This window comes from Hyla sarda, chromosome 5, assembly GCF_029499605.1.
Source record: "Hyla sarda isolate aHylSar1 chromosome 5, aHylSar1.hap1, whole genome shotgun sequence".
NCBI lineage: Eukaryota > Metazoa > Chordata > Amphibia > Anura > Hylidae > Hyla > Hyla sarda.
Window position 1 is genome coordinate 185,125,116 of NC_079193.1, and position 21,188 is coordinate 185,146,303.

At 40.5% G+C, this 21,188-nt stretch overlaps 1 protein-coding gene across 3 annotated transcripts in view; it reads left to right on the plus strand.

The window, feature by feature from the left end:
* The window catches only part of LOC130273684 (dynein axonemal heavy chain 5-like), a 334,039-nt gene that overhangs the window by 210,006 nt on the left and 102,845 nt on the right, over nt 1-21,188 (plus strand). For all 3 annotated transcript variants that reach the window (XM_056520899.1, XM_056520897.1, XM_056520898.1), the window contains exon 56: nt 1,762-1,916. In XM_056520899.1, coding sequence (XP_056376874.1) covers nt 1,762-1,916 — 155 coding nt within the window. The remainder of the gene's footprint in view (nt 1-1,761; nt 1,917-21,188) is intronic.

Below are 21,188 nucleotides of genomic sequence, written 5' to 3' on the forward strand. Positions count from 1 at the left end.
GAAAATAAAACATACCCCAGATAACCAGGAGCCTGAATACAATGTGGCCCCTCATCTTAGTTTAGACATGACTTTTCTACATCACATTCTATATGTATCAAACGCATGTTAGAAATTATATTAGTGCCTAAACATATGGAATAAAAATATACAAGACAAATCCCTCCGCATAGTCTAGAGGATATCCAGCCTATGTAAATTTATGTCCTTTAAATAGCGGTGGCTGACTTTCTTATGCTTACAAAAACACTGCTTGCAGCAGCTCTTAAATAATGCATGACACCGAGGACAACAGACACGCCGAAGTCAATTGTATCTAACCAGTTGCCTAAAACGGTGTTTCCTTCTCTTAAAAAGGAACCTTAATGTGCAATTCAGAATGTCATTGTATCTATCTAATTGTATCTATCTAGTACTAGTAAAAGTTGGGCAGCAGCTACTTTTCCTTATCCTGAAAGTGTAACTGTGTTCTATACATTCCGTGATAATGGGATAACTGAGCTAATAGTTTGGGAGACCATGGTGCCAGATATTGTCAATGCACTACAGGTTTCCATGGAATATATTTAATGCTACATTGTAATTAGCACAAACATTATATTGTATTGTGATCTATTATATAATGTAAATTAGGTAATTGGATTGTTCTGTGTCATTGTAAGTGGAGGCATTGAAATGATTTGTAGCATACAATGAAAGCACTGAGAACTAATTTGTGTTTTTGTATTAAATATACAAAGAAAAAAATCCAGAACATCTAAAAAATGTCACTGTAAAAACGAATTAAAGGCAATTAAAATGAAGCATTAGGATTGTTATAAAATACGTCAAGAAATGCAGAGAGCGGCAATTAGAAAATGAAGGTGATGCAGACCTCTGTGATCGTACAGACCTCTGCGATGACTAAAGGGTTTCTGATGTCTATCGGGCAGCTGTGCTGTCATAGGCTGCCATAGGGTCAGACGTATTATATGTGATGTCATTTGTATCTAGGCTTAGAATTTATAATACAATTGAAATGTGACAACACAATTATCATTAGAGTCATTCATGAAAGTAATATCTACCTTAAAGCACAAATATTTTTTAAATCAGTTATCCCATTGGCATATCATTACTTCCATCTATTGGTTTCTGACTTTATACATCTTATCTCCTATCCAAAGAATAAGATGTATGATCGCAGGGGTCCCGCTGCTGGGGACCCCTGCGATGTCTGTGCAGCCCCCGGTATTCTGTGCCGGGCGCTGCCTCCGAGACAGGGACGTGACATCACGGCCACGCCCCCTACTGATATCCCGGTCACGCCCCCTAGTGACATTACGCCACGCCCCTCCATTCACGTCTATAGGAGGGGTCATGATAGACAAAAAAGATTATCGTTTTTGACAGGGGTTTCCACCCATTGTGTCTGTGGCTCTGTTAGTGATGCAAAACAGGAAAATTGTAAAGAGAAATAATGGTACAAGGGATCAAATGGCAGACATTGTTTGTGCCGGACAAAAACATACCTCATGTTATATCTATATTGCCCATATTAAATCATTTTTATCACCATTAAGGACAACTGGTGCAATTTGTCAACAAAACATGATTGACAATTTATTAGACAAATATTTTTCAGCACTCACACTAGACATACTCATAGACATACTAGACATACTCAAGCATACTGAAAATTTATATCATATGGAGTGGTATTTGGGTTGAAATGATATGATATAACCAATAGTAAAAGCAACTTTGTTTTTAATTGTTCAGGATGCAATGATTCACCTTATAAAAATATCTCGCATCATCCGGACTCCACAAGGAAATGCTTTGCTGGTTGGTGTTGGTGGATCAGGGAAGCAGAGCTTGACCAGACTGGCTTCTTTCATAGCAGGATACCAGAGCTTCCAGATCACTCTGTCAAGGTAAATAGTTGATGTCATGAATTACATAACCAAAAACCGTTACTGTAGAGCAACTAGAGTCATCTGACCTTGGTATATCATGATTTGTTTAACATTTATAAATACTGAATGCCTATTTAGTGCTGAACTATACTGATGTTATCTATAAATCAACATATACTAAACCTACAGTACAAATGTCAAGTTGTTACATTACTTGGGAAAATGAGAAGGGGTCATGAGAAACCTTTAGCATAAGAGTGTTTGCTACACAGAAATACAGTACCTTTATATTATTGCTGTACCTTATCCATGTTAAAACTAAACACCAAAGTAGGCCAAGGTTTTATATAATAATGATGCAGCCAAAGGGACCACAAGATTCTATCCCTATCTAAAGCTAGACAATACAGCTGCTTTGGGGCCATTGGAGAGAGGTCCCATTCATTTTCTATTGGAAACTGTCTATAACTCTTCTCTTTAGTTATCTGAATTGTTAGCAAATTAATGGATGGGGAACTGACTGGTAGGTCAAGGAAAGCAAAGGAAATAAAACTAGACCTTTCTGTCCTTGGGGTAAAATCAGACACCATAATAGAGGGCTAATTTTAACCTTTTCTATGGGCCCCCTCTCTCCTATGTTTTGCCACAGAAGGTTTATATTATTCTTTTGAGTTAAAGGGTTTATCCAGGAATAGAAAAGCACAGCTAGTTTCTTTGAAAAACATCTCCACGTCTGTCTCCAGGTTGGGTGTGGTTTTACAACTCAGCTCCATTCACTTCAATGGAACTGAGCTACAGAACCACACCCAACCTGGAGAGAGATGGGGAGCAGTTTTTCAAAGAAAGTAGCTCTGTTTTTCTATTCCTGGATAACCCCTCTGTATGACTAAAGGGGGGGGGGCTTAAGAATGAATTCCTCTGGTTGGCTCAAAGTACTGCAGTCCAACATTATGAATATGATAGCAATTGCTGAATTTTTTTTCTGTATTTTAGTGTTTTTCAGAGATATGTGCCAGCAACATGTCAAAAAGTTATGATCATTTATACTATGGTGACCTGTTGCGTTTGATGGCGAAAACATAGTCAACTATGTTTGACAACATTCAGTCCATTTCCTGCATGAATATGTTTATTTATTTAACGGGGCTAAAAAAGGGTAGTATTCAGTGCTTTAGTATCCTGCAAAATGAAGGTATATATATATATACATATACATATGTATATATATATATATATATATATACAGTGACCCGCCCCCCCCCCCCCCCCCCGACCTACGATGGCCCCGACAAACGATCATTTCAACATACGATGGCCTCTCAGAGTATGTCGGGGCCATCGCATAAACGGCTATCCGGCAGCGCAGACTGCTTCAGCTGCCACCGGATAGCCGTTTACGTTGCCCCGTGTGGTCCGCTGACGATCACTTACCTGTCCTCGGGGCTCCGGCGCGTCCTCTTCGGGATCTCCTGCATCGTCGGCGCTCTCCATCGTCGTCATCACGTCGCTGCGCATGCTGTCCCATCATCCAATAGGAGCGGCATGCGTTGCCATGTGATGGCGGTGACGGAGAGCAAGGATGCCGGGGAAGCAGAGGCCTTGCCGGAGTGTCGGGGACACCACGGGGACGCGGCGACAGCGATGGAAGGCGGCGACATCCAGGGCAGTGGTGACAAGCGGTGACGGTCCGGAGTGGCGGGGACACGCGAGTATAACCTCCAATACCAGTGGTCTTCAACCTGCGGACCTCAAGATGTTGCAACACTGCAACTCCCAGCATGCCCGGACAGCCGTTGGCTGTCCGGGCATGCTGGGTGTTGTAGTTTTGCAACATCTGAAGGTCCGCAGGTTGTAGACCACTGTCCTATACTTTACATTGCACGGATCCCTCAACATACGATGGTTTCAACAAACGATGGTCCATTTGGAACGGATTAACATTGTATGTTGAGGGACCACTGTGTGTGTATATTTAACAGTCCACCGCGGTATATGTTGGCATAGATTTTTCACATGGTGTTATATGCGTTTGTTGCAACAAGGTGTGTATTCAGGCTTAGTAACCGATCCAATAAGTAGCTTGTTCTCACAGTTTAGCACGTAACAATACAAATATTTTACATTTTTCACTTTAATCAAAGCTTATTTAAAAGAGAACTCTACTTCTATTGTTCTTCATTTGTCTTTCTAATGAAGAAATTACATAACTTTTCTAGACTGCTAAATAAAACCCAAGTCAAATAAGTTTCAAGGTCTTCATCTGAAGCCTGAGATCCGTCATTTAGGTAGACTTTAGATTGGCTAAGTAATAAAATATTCCTTGCAATTGTCATTGTCTGTAAAGCCATCTTCACTTTTCTTGTGTTAAATCAATGACTTTAATGAGACCAACAAAATGCAATTGTCAGCTGGCATCTGAAGCCAATCTGACTGCTATATAGTTGCATATCTGTGCTTGAGCCTTCAGCAATCTAATGGGTTCTGTGTCCCGTCAGCAGAATACAGGATAATTGCAGGTTTCTATATATATGTCTTACCGTGAAGACAGATTTTATGTAAAGGAAGAGAGAAATATTCTTGACCGGTAGCTGTTACCTTGTGCCGTGTAATGATTTAGCAGCTAATGAGTCGAACTCCTTCAAGACTCTCATTAATGCAGACTGAAAATGGAGCAATTTGGTTTCTCACAATAAGGACTCTTGAGCATTTTACTGCATGACGAGGAGACAGAACGTGCTAGCAGAACAGATGTAGTATATTGACCTTCTGTAGCCCCCTGCTTTCTCCTCTCTTCATGTTGCAACCACAAATTTTCAAATAGAGAAGTTCAGTCCTTGATTCTAAAGGTCTCCCTAAAGTACTGTAAAAAAATATATAAAAATAAAATCAACACAACTCTCATGTGGGTAGTAATGCATTAGCTTTATCACCAATTACTATAGCTCATTCCAGGACATGGTGCTGAGATAGTATTTGATGTCTTTTATCAAAAGCTTTGCCATCCAACATACAATGAAGTGGGGAAGCCCCCTCCTGCACATAACAATTAGTCAAGCCTGAGAAATCCTTCTATTTCTTTAGATGTGTTCACTTATGTTTAACTGCAAGCCTGTCCATGAGTTTATAAGATCGGTCCTGTATTCCATTTTTCTTGGGTCTTGGTATAAGGGGTGTTTTGGTTTTCTATACACTTTTTTTAAGATGATACAACTATTTTGTGGGACTTTTTTTTGGAACATTCTGTTTAAGAATTTTTGGTAAATTATAATTTTTTTCTTCATATCTATATGATAAAGTAATCCTTAAATCTGGCAATTTTCAGCCTGAACATCATGCCTAATCGTAAGCGGAGACTTCCTGTTCTGTATAGATCACTTTCCAGCAGTTTCCTCCTTTTCAATACAGGCAGGATTACAGTGAGAACATGACACCAATATATAGATAACACAGGGTCTTCATGGTTGTCCTCCCTGTGGACTGACCTGCACATGTCTCGGAGCATGCCTAGAAAATGCCTCTATTTATGTCAATAGAGTATGGGCTAGACTATTGTGTTTATGTTTATGGTGCTCACTGTATAGCATATCTCTAAATACTTGTTAGACTAAGTTGGATGCCCTCATAATAATATACTAAAAATGTTATTTAAAAAATTATAATCAGAAAATAGATGCCAATTAGAAAAGGAAAAAACATTTAATATCTGGCTCTGATCTATACTTTTATTGAAGAACTTTTTTATTGAATTTTTTACACTTTTTACAGGTTATACTATGCTGTAATATATTTGTACTGCAGCACAGTATGACCCGATAAGCTGCACACAGTACAGCCTGTGCAATCCAGCCTGTGGCTGGATCTCAAAGGCTTCCATAGCAGGCAGGCGGTCATGATCTGACCTCCTGCTGCCATAGCAACCAACAGCGACCCACGCTCCCCCTGTCAACATCACAGATGCGTGATCAGGATTGATCATGGCATCTATGGGGTTAATACTGCCGGGACTTCCGGGACTGGTGAGAATACATAAAAATAGATAACAGAATCAAATAATACAAAATAATGCCTTAGAAAGTATTGTAATCGGAATGCTCAGAATAAGATATTCTTTTCACGTTAAGTAGTATTAAAGGGGTACTCCGGTGAAAACTTTTTTTCTTTTAAATCAACTGGTGGCAGAAAGTTAAACATATTTGTAAATTACTTCTATTAAAAAATCTTAAAGGATAGCTCCCGCCATCACTTTTTTTTTTCTGTCCCTGCCTATTACCCATCTATCCCTAACCCCCTCCCTGCCTTTAATTTTTTTTTTTACATATTAAAAATGCTTCTTTGTCTGCCTGGTAGCGTGCTCACTACCAGGCAGACTTCCCCAGCAGGCACCACGTCACTGATGCCTGCTGGGGCCGGCACTTCCACCCGTAGTTCACCTATACAGGGGGCCTCCAGCTGTTTCCCCACTGCAACTCCCAGCTTGCCCTGACATCTATTGGCTGTCAGGGCATGCTGGGAGTTGTAGAGGGGAAACAACTGGAGGCACCCTGTATAGGTGAACACCGGATCTGTGATGGCCGCACATACCGATCCCGGCCTCGCAGCCCGCAACCCACCCGCCCCCGGCCCCGTCGTGCCGCTCAACTCGCTCCCCCTCCCCCTTAGTTCACCCAGAGTACCCCCTCCCGCCGCGCAGCCCGCAACCCCCCCCCCCCCCGGCCCCGCCGCTCCGCTCAACCCACTCCCCCTCAGTTCACCTATTCAGTGTCCCTCCAGGCTTCCCCACTACAATTCCCAGGGCATGCTGGGAGTTGTAGTGGGGAAACTGGAGGCATACTGTATAGGTGAACAGTATACAGCTGCTGAATGCTACAGAGGAAATTCCTTTCTCTTTGGAACACTGATGACATCACGAGCACAGTGCTCTCTGCTGACATCTCTGTCCATTTTAGCAACCATGCATAGCAGATGCATAGCAGATGTATGCTAAGGGACAACAATAAATAAAACATTATTATAATAACATCAGCAGAGAGAACTGTGCTTGTGATGTCATCAGAGAGCATTCCAAAAAGAAAAGAATTTCCTCTGTAGTATTCAGCAGCTAATAAGTACAGGAAGGATTAAGATTTTTTAATAGAAGTAATTTACAAATCTGTGTAACTTTTCTGCCACCAGTTGATTTAAAAGAAAAAAGGTTTTCACCGGAGTACCCCTTTAAGTATCTGATCGAGCTGAAAAAATAGCAGCAGCCATCATAAGGTGCAGATTTCAGAGAATGGAGATTAAGGTGTGGGATAAAGTACCAAAACATATACCAAGGAAAAGGTTTAGGTGTCCATAAAAGATAGCGGAATAGAAAAGAATTTTACTTACGATGTATATGGGCAACGATATCAGCACTGAATAATGCTATAAGAGAGCAGTTTATCTTAATACTCTAAAAAACTGCTGGAGGACAGCTGTACTTGTGGCCTTCAATATATTGGCCGCACTTCCCAATGTTTACCCAATAAACATAGAAGTAACTTTATTAATACATTTCCCCTACATAGTATTTCTCGGCATGCCACGACACAGCACAACAGCTGTTTTAAAGATTTCTCCTTTACCCCCCCTCGAATGGATCCCAGAAGGTTTGATCGCGGCTCTGGCAGCTGCGGCGGGACTCTGGCTGTGATTGAAAGCCAGGTCCCGCTGCCGATCTCTTGCACTGCCCGTGGCAGTGCCGGAGATCGCTAGGACGTATGCATATGTCCCAGCGCGCGAACGTGTTAGGTATGAATACTTCCTATAGCAGGAAGGGGTTAATACCTAGGGGCAAATAAATTAAAGTATTTTAGTGTCTACATTTCAGATATATATATATATATATATATATATATATATACACACAAAGTACATCTTTGTAATTATCACACGCAGGTATTGTAAAAGTGTATTACATTATTTTTGCAATGCTAAATGTACCCCAGAGTTTGTTGGGTGCTACTGTTGTCCGTTATGTGGCTGATCTGGCACAGTGTTGGGGCTTCCTTTATAAACTGAAACCGCAATGCTGCGGTGAACAGCGCCTTAGCCTATTGCAGGTATGTAGCTGTTTCTACAGCCCTAGGGGTGCTTACTATTGTTTTTTTCCCTGGCCTTCAGTAGCTAGCTATCCATTGATTTTTGCTGTCTGTCCTGTGTTATTTTGTTGTAGATCAACCAGGGACTGCAGTGCATTTATAACAAGAAACCTATTTCTATTACATGGAGGAATAAATCAATGACTAATGACATCAATATTTTATTATGCTGCTGTCATTAAGCGGCATGTCAAATTGTTTAATACTGGCTGTTCATATTAGAATATCACGTAAAGCCTCATTCTAGGGCCTTTAATTATTAATTCACTAATGTTCAATACTTAAGACCATAAACAGGTGTTCAAAACCACAAAAAGACATGTAAATTTGCCTTTTGAAAGATATAATAGCCAGGTTTCTAAATACAATTTTGCCTGGAGCTAGTATACATACAAAGCAAACAAATTCTTTACCTTGTGGAGGTCTAAGCAATTAAATCTCACTCATACTTCCAGATGGTGTTTTAAAAAAAAATCCCATTTTTACAAATACTCTGTAAAGATGACTTGTTGACTTTCATTTACTGCTAATTCCTTCTCAATGCATTAATTAACTTTAGACCCAGTGACAGATTAAAAAATATGTATATGAAATGAATGTCACATGTTAATTACAGCATGCTGAACATCACTAGGGCAGTGTCAGACCATGTTGCAGATACACGGTATCTTGGCCTTCCAAAATTTTATTTTTTCATCTTTTGCAGCCTAAAAATACCACTTTTATCAGGCTGCTCTAGATTTGTGTAAGCTGTAGCAGTCAAATTGCATATTTTGAGTCATTTAGTTCACACTACACGATGTCTGTAAATGTAAATATCCGTGTTGTGTGAACGCAGTGGCGTTGCTAGGGTTGGTGTCACCCGGTGCGGTAGAAAATGGTGTCACCCCATACCTTCCCCCCAACCCCCCCCCCCCTCAGTAAGTTTTTAGCCTGTTGTGACAGACACCACTGTTGTAGCGCATTGTGAGAAATTCTAGTATAGTAATCAGATATATACCAGTTGCCACAGAATGGGAAAGTGTTAAAGAAGTTTTCACCATTTAAATATACAGCTCCCAGAATTACTTAAAGGGGTACTCCACTGGAAAACATTTACTTTTATATTAACTGGTGCCAGAAAGTTAAACAAATTTTTAAATGACTTCTATTTAAAATCTTAATCCTTACAGCACTTATAAGCTGTTGTATTCTCCACAGGAAGTTATGTAGTTCTTTCCAGTCTGTCCACTGCTCTGTCTGTCCATGTTAGGAACTGTCCAGAGCAGGATAGGTTTGCAATGGGGATTTGCTCCTACTATGGACAGTTCTTGACATGGACAGAGGTGTCAGCACAGAGCACTGTGGTCAGACAGAAAATAAATTAAAGAAAAGAACTTCCTGTGAATCACTTATACAGCAGCTAATAAGTACTGAAAGGATTAAGATTTTTTAAAGGGGTATTCCGCCCCTAGACATCTTATCCCCTATCCAAAGGATAGGGGATAAGATGTCAGATCGCCGCGGTCCCGCTGCTGGGGACCCCCGGGATCCCCACTGCGGCACTGCGCTATCATTACAGCACAGAGCGAGTTCGCTCTGTGCGTAATGACGGGCGGCAGCATGACGTCATGGCGCCGCCCCTCGTGACATCACGGCCCGTCCCCTTAATGCAAGTCTATGGGAGGGGGCGTGACGACCGCCACGCCCCCTCCCATAGACTTGTATTGAAAGGGGCGGGCCGTGACATCACGAGGGGCGGAGCCGTGACGTAACGATGCTCTGGCCCCTGTACCGCCCATCATTACGTGCAGAGAGAACTCGCTCTGTGCTGTAATGATAGCACGGTGCCGCAGCGGGGATCCCCAGCAGCGGGACCGCGGCGATCTGACATCTTATCCCCTATCCTTTGGATAGGGGATAAGATGTCTAGGGGGCGGAATACCCCTTTAAGTAGAAGACATTTATAAATCTGTTTAACTTTGTAGCACCAGTTGATTAAAAGAAATGTTTTCCAGTAGAGTACCCCTTTATGAAGTGGTAAGGTTATGCTGGGAGTTGTAGTTTCACTCACCATAACTGTAGAACTTACAAGTGACTACAGCTCTGATAGGACATAGTGAGGAGAATACACAATGATATCAGTGACTACAGGTGACATCTTCTCTATAGTGAGGAGAATACACAATGATATCAGTGACTACAGGTGACGTCTTCTCTATAGTGAGGAGAATGTACAATGATATCAGTGACTACAGGTGACGTCTTCTCTATAGTGAGGAGAATACAGAATGATATCAGTGACTACAGGTGACGTCTTCTCTATAGTGAGGAGAATACACAATGATATCAGTGACTACAGGTGACGTCTTCTCTATAGTGAGGAGAATGTACAATGATATCAGTGACTACAGGTGACGTCTTCTCTATAGTGAGGAGAATACACAATGATATTAGTGATTACAGGTGAAGTCTTCTCTATAGTGAGGGGAATACACAATGATATCAGTGACTACAGGTGACTTCTTCTCTTTCCTTATCTAATTCAGATCGTACATACCGCCTGGTCCAGCTAAAACTTCTGTCTGTAGAATGTGATGCCCAGATGTCTCCTCACTATGTCAGCGCTTTCTCATCCTCTATATGAAAACAAGTATTATTATAAACCTGCCAGACACTGTATCCTCTAAATACAATACTACTATACACTAGACTCTTTGATTATAAACCTTCCATACACCGTACCCACTGAATATAATACTACCACACTTCTGTACATTCTGAATATAATACCAACACATACTGTACACTCTGAATATAAATCTGCCACATACTGTACCCTCTGAATATAATACCGCCACACACTGTACCCTCTGAATATAATACTACCACATACTGTACCCTCTGAATATAAATCTGCCACATACTGTACCCTCTGAATATAAATCTGCCACATACTGTACCCTCTGAATATATATCTTGTGGTGTTGCTAGTGGATGATGGGGGTGCTAGTACTGGGGGGGTGTTGCTGGAGGATGATGAGGGTGCTACTGTCCATCCCCCCTGGCAGTATCACCCCCATCATCCATCGGCACGGTCATCCTCCTGGCAGGAGCACCCCCATCATCCACATCAGGATCTGCTGATGGAGGTGCTGCTGCTGGGGGGGGGGGGGGTTGCTGGTGGATAATGAGGGTGCTACTGCCAGGGGGGGAGCATTAGGTAGGCAGCAGTTCCCCCACTTAAGTTAGGTAGCAGTTCCCCCACATTAGGTAGGTAGCAGTTTCCCCACATTAGGTAGCATAGATTGCCCACATTTGGTACCAGTTACTCCTCATTAGGTAGTAATTTCCCCACATTAGGTAGCACAGATTCCCCACATTAGGTAGCATAGATTCCACACATTAGGTAGCAGTTTCCCCACATTAGGTAGCACAGATTCCCCACATTAGTTAGAATTTTTTCCACATTATGTAGCAGCTTTCGCACATTAGGTAGCAGTTTTCCAACATTAGGTAGCAGTTTCCCCACATTAGGTAGCATAGATTCCCCACATTCGGTAGTAGTTTCCCCCCATTAGGCCGCAGGTTCCCTTGCATGTTCCCCACAATAGGCCAGTCTCCCGACATTAGATTGCTGGTTCAAACAACCCCCCCCCCCCTCCCCGCACACAAAACCCACATACACACACAACACAGAGACACACACACAGATAGAGACACACACACACACAGTCCAAGAGATACACACACAGACAGAGAGACACACACTCACAGACAGTCACACACAGTCACACGGAGTCACACACACAGAGAGCCACACACAGACAGAGATAGCGACAGACACACACAAACACAGAGACACACACACAGTCACACACACACACACACACACAGAGAGTCACACACACAGACAGAGACACACAAACAGAGAGAGAGTGAGACAGACACACACTCACTCACCCATCCAGCGCAGCGATCCTTTCGCCGGGCGCTCTGAGAGTGACGTCACGTCCTCCTGCGCGGCCCTGCGGAGGCACGTCGGGCCGGCGCAACAGAAGACGTTGTGGCGCAGGCTGGTTCACTGTGCAGGTGACGGGGGGGGGGGGATGGTCCTACTAGTACGGAGACAGCGCAAGTGAGGACGGGGGGGGGGGGGTACGGAGTGCTTATAGTACGGAGACAGCGCAATTGAGGACCGGGGGCGTACCTGGTGTCACCCCATCAGGATGGTGTCACCCGGTGCGGGCCGCACCCCCCGCACCCCGGTCGCAACACCACTGTGTGAACCGGCTCTTCCTGGGTGTGGACCTAGAAAGCTGTGCTCTGTATTCTGACCAATCAGCTACCTCCTTCCTGCTGCTTCCCCATTCACTTTCTAAGTCTTATACATAGGCTGAGCCAGAGGCACTGTACCATAATCCTTTCTCCTATACTCTCTTCTTGTTGTCAGCTCCTGTGTTACTGGAAACATGCTTTTTAGCTACTAAGGAATATTTAGAACACTTAGGGAGGGAACTATGACTAAAAGTAGGGTGAGGCAGATGCCTCTTTCTTTTTTTTAACTTTTCTAAGTATGTACTATTAGCTAGTTTGCTTTTACCGTGAAGATTATATCCTCCATATAAGTTTATATATAAGTTCATATAAGTTTGCTTTTACCGTGAAGATTATATCCTCCATATAAGTTTATTTTTCTAGATAATTCTGATTAATAAGGGTAATAGCATAGTTTGACTGCTACCAGCTGTTTTTCTTCGTCTCTGCTATCAGCGCAGTGTTGAGTATAAGTGTTGAGCGCGAATATTCGAAATGCAAATTTTTATCGCGAATATCGGCACTTCGCGATTTCGCTTAGAATATAGCACTATATATTCGTAATGACGAATATTAGTTTTTTTTCTTCACAGTACAACTCACAACAATGATGTACACTGTGTAAAAAAAAAGGTGATAATCCCTCCCTGCTTCCAGCTTGTGGTCCAAAGAAGGCTCCAATATTATTTACTGTGTGAGTCGGTGTGGAGCGCGAATATTTCGTATATGCAAATATTCGCAAATATCGGCCCTTCCAGAGGACATTGATCCCTCCCTTCTTTTAAGTGAATATAATCACACATGTGCACTACATGAATTTCATTACGATTTTCGCATTGAAGAAAAAAGTGAACAAACATAGCAAATATGGTAATTTTGTGAACATAGGATGAATATTCGTCCATATATTTACAAAGTATTGCAAATTCGAATATGGCCCCTGCCGCTCATCAGATGAACAACTTAGTTACAAATGAATAAAGCTTAGGTTTCAGTGTGCAGATGAATTTCAGGTACTATTGTTATAGTATAGTTTCACAGTGTACAAGCTTTGTATTATGTATTAGCTATGTGTTTACAGTGCGTTTCTTGACCTTATGTTTGAATACATTAAGATTTGCTTAAAGGGAACCAATTATGACATTTTACCATATATAACACATGACAACGTGATATATATGGTAATATCTTCATCCTCATTATCCCCGGGAGACTTCCTGTCAGCAGGGATGGTAAGGATGTGAAGTTAGGGGGTGCTGACGGGGCATGATTAAAACTGAGAAGACGGGACTAGGTAAGTATAGTTTTCCGCCCAGGGGACTACTTACAGAGCCAGCAGGGACTCTTTTAACCCTTTAAGGACAAAGCCCATTTTGACCTTAAGGACCAGGCATATTTTATTTTTGCATTTTCATTTTTTCCTCCTACCGTGTTTCTCCGAAAATTAGACCGGGTCTTATATTAATTTTAGTCACAGGGCAGTGGTGGACGGTGTGTCTGCGGGCATTACTGGGGTCCGGATCTGGACTACGGTCCGCCAGTTGATTACCCCTGGCCTAGGTCTTATTTTCGGGGTAGAGCTTAAATTTCTGCTAGGGCTTACTTTCGGGGTAGGGTTTATTTTCTGGGAAACATGGTAGCCTTCTAAAAATCATAACTCTTTTATATTTTCATCCACAGACTAGTATGGGGCTAGTTTTTTGCGCAACAAGTTGTCCTTTTGTAATGACATCACTCATTTTACAATAAAATGTATGGCGCAACAAAAAAAAATACTATTTATGTGGGGAAATTAAAAAGAAAACCTACATTTTGCAAATTTTGGAAGGTTTCATTTTCACGACGCACAATTTATGGTAAAAATGACATGTTCCTTATTAAAATGATACCCATGGTAACATACTTTTCTATTATTGATGCATTTTAAAAAAATCGCAAACTTTTTAACCAAATTAGTACATTTAAAATCTTTCTAATTTGGCGACCTATAACTTCTTAATTTTTCTGTATAAGTGGTGGTATGAGGGCTTATTTTTTGTGCCGTGAGCTGTACTTTTTATTGATACCAGATTTGTGTATAGAAAACTTTTATAAGTTTTTTATAAATGTTTTAAAATAAAATGTGACAAAAAAGCATCAATTTTGGACTTTTTTTTTACGTTCACGCCGTTCACCGTACGGGATCCTTAACATTATATTTTCATAGTATGGACATTTATGCATGCGGCAATACCAAATATGTTTATACATTTTTTTTTACAGTTTTTTGGGGTAAAATAGGAAAAAGGGACATTTAACATTGGGGGTAGGGGATTTTTCAATTTTTTTTTTACTTTTTTTTTTTTACACTTTAATAGTCCCCAATCAGTTGATTGCTAATACTGTTCAGTGCTATGCATAGGGCATAGCATTGATCAGTGTTATCAGTTATCTTCTGCTCTGGTCTGCTCTATCTCAGACCAGGGCAGAGGCACGTGAGGGGACCTTGTCCGCCATGTTAGCTGATCTGATCCCGCTGTCAGATCATCATAAAATGTAGCCGAGCTGCCGCAGATGCCGTGATCTGTATTTATCACGGCATCTGAGAGGTTAATGGCAGACATCTGCACGATCGCAGATGTTGGCCATTTCCGGCAGGTCCCTGGGACCCAGTTGGGACCTGCCGCACAAAACCCGAGCATCGCTCCGATGCTCGGGGTCATGTACAGGACGTAAATGTATGTCCTGGTGCGGGAAGTACCGCTGCACCAGGACGTACATTTACGTCCTTGGTCTATATTCTCACCATCCTTGCAGGCAGCAACGTCTCCCGGGGATGGGGAGGATGAAGATTTTACCATACATAATGCGTCGCCATACATTATATATGGTTAAATCTCTTGATTGGTTCCCTTCAACTTTTAATTATTTATTTTTGTATGGACAATAAAGACTGTACACCCACTTCCACAATTAGCAATACTGTATATATGCAAGATACTCAGTGTGATGTGCACGTCACATTAGCTAATAATTTATATGGGAAAGTAACATTTTTGAACAATGCATGCAGCCATTGTAATGTGGAACCATACCCTTAGATATGACAAGTAAATCAGCATGCTAATTACAATGAAATCCTATACATTAGAAACACTCTACAGTATACTATATTTTCATCTGCATGTGTTCAGTTTCTTTAGACAGTAATAACCTAGAACCATCATGGCTATAAGAAAAGTCTCACCCCTGTTTCTTACCATGTTATATGTAGGCAGGGCCGCCGTATAATTTCAATAGTATTGAATGTTATGTTTTGTACATTGACTCACCTCAGTTTGATATCTTCTCATGCAGAACATGCTACCATTCTGTAATGAGTCTATAAATACCGGTGGAAAATCTATAGCCCTTTAATATAGGCACCGCATTTACTCTCTGCTAGTCCATTGGCCAGTCATTTTAAAGCCAGGTAACATTAGAAAGCTGAACACAGTAATTGTTTTAATTTTCCTTTTCTTTAAACATTAGAAATAAACCAAACAGATAAAAAAAAATTCTTGTATGCTTATTTCCTATGAGGCTAATATTGGTGGTAAAATGACTTAAATTAGATTTAAAATCCTCATGTTTTGCTTACTGTTTTATGTCCAGGACCAAGAAATTCATAATAAAATCTACAGTTAGAAAAAACAACTCTTTTAGGTCGATCCATTTTTAATGAATTTCTTCCGTACTGCATTTTTAGCCTGTATTGTGGTCTTTAAAGTGTCATCCTCCCCTCTGGCAACAAATGAAACTACGGAGTATAGAATAAATATGATGTTTGTCTCAGAGTGAATACGTTTGAAGATCCCAGGCGTGCTCTTGCTGCATCTCTCAGTTGAATACAATGATGTATCAATTACTACTTTAACGTCTGGCTGAAACACAAATCTGTTTGGGATATTTTTTTTGGTCCAGCAAATACCCTTGTGTCTGTTTCTGAGCAGAATGTATAAAATCTACCATTTGCATTTCAAGTAAATATTAAATGTGAACATTTGCTCTTTACCCTGGAGATAAAGCTCGGTTAATTTTAGGAAGAAGAGTACATTTTCTGCATGAAACTGGCAACTCAAAGGCGCTTTCATGTTTTGATATTTAGTGGAGTTGAGAGGAATAAGGGGATAAAGAGGGCCATCTCCGAAAATAGGGGCAATTTAATGCTGACGCAGAGAATTGCAACCTCGATAGAATCAGATCATGCTTTCATGTTCAGCGTTTTCACTGTATATTCATTATCTTTGAATAAGACATTAAGACAGTAGGAAGAATTTTTAAAAGGGTCATACAAGTTTTTGCCTCTGGAAAAAACTTTTACCTAATTTATTAATAAAGTGTCTCTGAAAGAGAAGTATTTTTCTTTCAAATAATATGTCCTTCAGAGGTCAACTTAACCGGGTGTTAGGCTAAAACATCAATGTACCGTATTTAAATGTAACTTTGGATACATAGTTTGACTAAGTTTCCACAACTGTAATGTGGGCACCTTTTATCAGCTGTATTTTTGAGCAACACTTGGACCCCCAGGGTTATACTAATCCAAATGTTCTATTCTCTTTGGATATAGTTCTTTACATTCTGGTTTAATGTACATAGCTGTAGAGATCAATCTAGTCTACCGATATCTTTAAATGTATTATCCCTTAGTCTCCTGCAAAAGGTAGAGTACACATCTGTACACAACTGTTTTGGGGTTCTCTTGTCAGTACAAAATGAAATACTACGGTCACTCCATAGAGGCACATTACTCCTTCAGACCCATGTTGAAGGCCTCTCTCCCAGCCAGCTAACATCCTACTCGGTCATGACTTGGAGCAAGAACCCCAAAACCACTATTAGTACTCTTCCCTTTGGAGGACATTCTGATTTGGCTGATAATTCATAGTCATGTTTTAAGACTCTTTATTGGATCAAGCATTGACTTTACAAACAAATCGCCTGTAATAGGTGCCACAAGAGAGCAAGCTCTTTTCTATCTGGAGAAAAGCAGTCTTGTATATCTTGAATTTACTTGTAATCCTTGAGTTTAGAGAAGTGTATTAGTGAAATAATCACTTATTGGATACTGAAACATTTGTAACCAGTTAGCCTCCTAGTTTCCCAACATCCATCTGTTTTTGTACCATCAAGTCACCATTACCTTTATCAAACCAAAAAAACATGACTTACTGTATATTCCATACTTGACAGGAATGACAGAAACAGATGAGCTAACAAGCTGATAAAGCTATACAAATATAGGCATTAGCCATAAATGCCTTACTGTATGTCATACTGTACATACTGACTAGCAGTCACTGGAGAAATCTTTGAAAGTGCTTGTTAAGGTTTCTAGCATTGTATGTTTATAAAAATTGCTTAGGGATTGACTTCTAATACACCAATCTCAGAGACATAACTTTAATCTCTTGGGCCCCATTGAAAAACCTGTAAGGAAGCCCCCCAATATGTCATATATATTGTAAGCGTCCACTTACCTAGCAGTTTGGGTGTTGTGCTCTTTAGTCACCAGGGCTCAGATCATAATGCAGCCTCTGCACTCACTATAGTAATTCTTCTTCTATCTGCTATCATGCTATTTGCTATTTTTGTATATGACCCTACAAAGAAGTAGAAAGTACTTTGCAACTTTGCAACTTTTCACATTAGCCTTTGCCTAATATAGTAAATAAAAAAAAAATCTTTGCTCATCTTAACTGTGAATTGATTGACTTCTATTCACCGATATGCCAGAATCTATTAGTCACCGTAATGTGTTCTAGCAGCCAGAAACAACAGAACAAGTACTACCAAGGGACAGACTTTTGATTTTTCTTCCTCCTTTTTTTATTTTTTTATTTGTCGGAGAATAGCTCTTTAATTATATCCTGACACCAGGTTAGGAACAAAAACTTTAACCAGGTTTACACAGTTTGACAGAGATGAGGCTGAAAACTTGTACATTTACTATAATATTTTTTTTTGTTTTGTTTTGTTTGTACAGAATGTTGTTAGAATTGTTTTCTACTGTGAATGTGTACTGTAGAGAAAACTTTACATGCATTTTACCATGTGGTTTTTCCTTTTGTGAGTTTTACCTATTTAGAGTAATTAGGTAAAACACAGAATAAATAAACTATTTAAAAAAAGAAGTCCTCAAACCACAATTGCGCTAAATCGGTGTGCAAACAGAAAGCCTGCTTCTTCTAACATTAGTATGATTATCTTTTCTGCAGTACATAATTCCAATGGGAATACAGTAGCTTACATGGCTTAAGATGCATAATGGATTTGCAAATGTTAAAATATATTAGGTAAAGTGCTACTTTATACATTTACAATCGGTAACTCCATTTCTACCCGAGTTTTCTCCCAAAGAAATAATTCATTAGAGATTGGTTCAGATTCCCTGATGAATATAGTCATGGCTGAGCTGAACATTAAGCTTCAGGCTGAATATATTCAGGATTGTGTGTAGTAATGAATTACTAAGTTAACTGTATGTGGTCCTGTGTAGATGCAATGATATCGCCACCTTTATTGTTTCTTAACTCCCACCCCTTCCAAAAAGAAACAACTGCAGCACTTGGTCCTATCTTTATTTTTCCCACCTGGATTTGCCACTGAATAGACATATTTAAAACCTGTCATCGCTTTCATGCTGCCTGAACCATGAATAATCAGTAAAGTCCCTGGCTTTTTCTCTCCGACCTTCCGGCCTTGATTGATAGATCTCTTTCTATACCCAAACAAGGATAGCTCTATCAATTATGTTGTTGGGGCAAAGAGTAGCCAGCAGGAACCATCCCGATAACTCCTAGCCAGGCAGCATAAAAAATTATGACAACTTCCCTTTAAGGCCGGCGTTAGACTATGGAATTTCTGAGTGGAATTTCAAAACAAAATTCTGGTGCAGCAGAATCTTATTAATTAGTGCACACTGCAGAGTTTTCGAGACGAACTTTCCGCCCTGGAAAGTTCCCTCGAATAATTCTGTCAGAACATTCTGGCGCATCTCCGCTATGGGTACAGCAAAGTCTGCACGGTCCTTGTGCCGGCTGATTCAGTCAGCGCTGCCTGCACTCGGAATCATGCCAGAGATTCCATAGTGTGAATTTGGCCTTAAAAAAAATGGATAAGTGAGCTTTCTGTTCTTCTGCTGGAGATTTTTACTAGGCCAAAGCAGTCACTATTTTTAGCCAGATTCTTCATTGCTTATAATAAATATTGTAGAAACATGTTTAACAGTAGAACTGTATATGTTACACGCGTGTGTTATACTGTAACTAGGACAGCATTCTGCATTACGTTTTGTAAAATAGTTATGAATCATCCTTACAGTACATATCTTCTGTATAAGGATCATTTAAAGCTGACTACAGGTTAAATATAATCTGCTAATTCTTGTCTATTTGTAGAATCCTTGGCGTCTGACTTGCTTGCCATAGAGCAGTGTTTATGTGAATGTGTTGATGTGATATAAATACATCATAATAATCTTGAGGGACTAGATAGTGTGTGCTCACAGTTTTCTCTCAGCATAAATATAGATTCCCATGGTTGCTGGTGTACAAAAACAATTAGGCCTTAGAATAGGGGGAATTAATTGCAGCAATATCCTGCTGCATTCTATATAGCTACATCTTGTTGATTGATGCATCTATACAATAAATTCAGGCCATTGTAACTATCTGAAATCCGTTCTTATATTGGATTGGTGTGCTTTGTATCTGTGCATCATAATGTGCAAAAGTGCAGTATTGATTCAGTCCTGTCCCCACAACCCACTGCAGTTTATCTTTTAAATGTTCTAGCCACGCTGTGCCAGGGATGGAAACCGCTTAAATCTCAGCCCGTACAATCACCACTGCTCAAAAGCCTGAACACTGCAGGACCAAGCATTTACATTCACCAGGCGAACAGACCATTGTACATCCTCCTAACAGGGCACTTAATGTTCACATTCTGTCTCTGGGATCAATAGCATCTATAAGTTACATGGCAAAGTAAATTAATTGGGTGTTCATTTTAAATTCATTCAGGAAATATAAGAAATTTTACCGATTTTTCGTTTCTACTGTGTATCCAAATTTGTCCAACTAATGCATCTTACAAAGAAACAAATTTCAAAACAATTAAGAATTTGAAGACTTTTTTTTTTTTTTTTTTTACAAAGAAGTGTATGTCCAGAAAAGATATGAATTAAGGTCTGACACTGTACTACAACGCTACTATGTATGCTTGTCAAAAGAGAATCTGGGCCACCCATACTTACCTGCTGGTACTGTTTTTCTTCTTCGTCTATGTCACGCAGTTTAGTATATGTTTGGTGCAATGGGGACATCCCTTGCCCCTAGGTACACTGCTGCTCCATTAAGAATGCCCCATCATAAATATGCATAAACTCACTTAGCAGTGGCATAGCTGCTATGCGATGTGAGATCTCGCGCTTGGGAAGTAAGATCTCACAGATCATAGCAGCTATGTCACTACTGAGGGAGTTTATGCATATTTTTGAGGGGGAATTCTTACTTGAGCCGCAGTGCACTTAGAATGAGTGTATTGCTCTCCCCTTTCCCCCTGTCCTCTGATCGACGCCTAGATGCCTATTCACAGTATAGGCACATAGCCTTCAATCAGCCCCTAGTGACAGAGAGAGTGGGTTATCATGAATATGGAGGACTAGTGAGTGCACTCACATAACTGGACAACTAAATTATCCTAGAGATGAGGGTCAAGGAAAACCAGTTGTCACCGATGTAAGCTTCAAATACTCACAGAAATGCTAAATAATAGAAAGGTGAATGCACCTTTTATGTTAAATTGGCCAACTCCAGAGCTCACACTATGTTTTGAATAGCTGGAATGA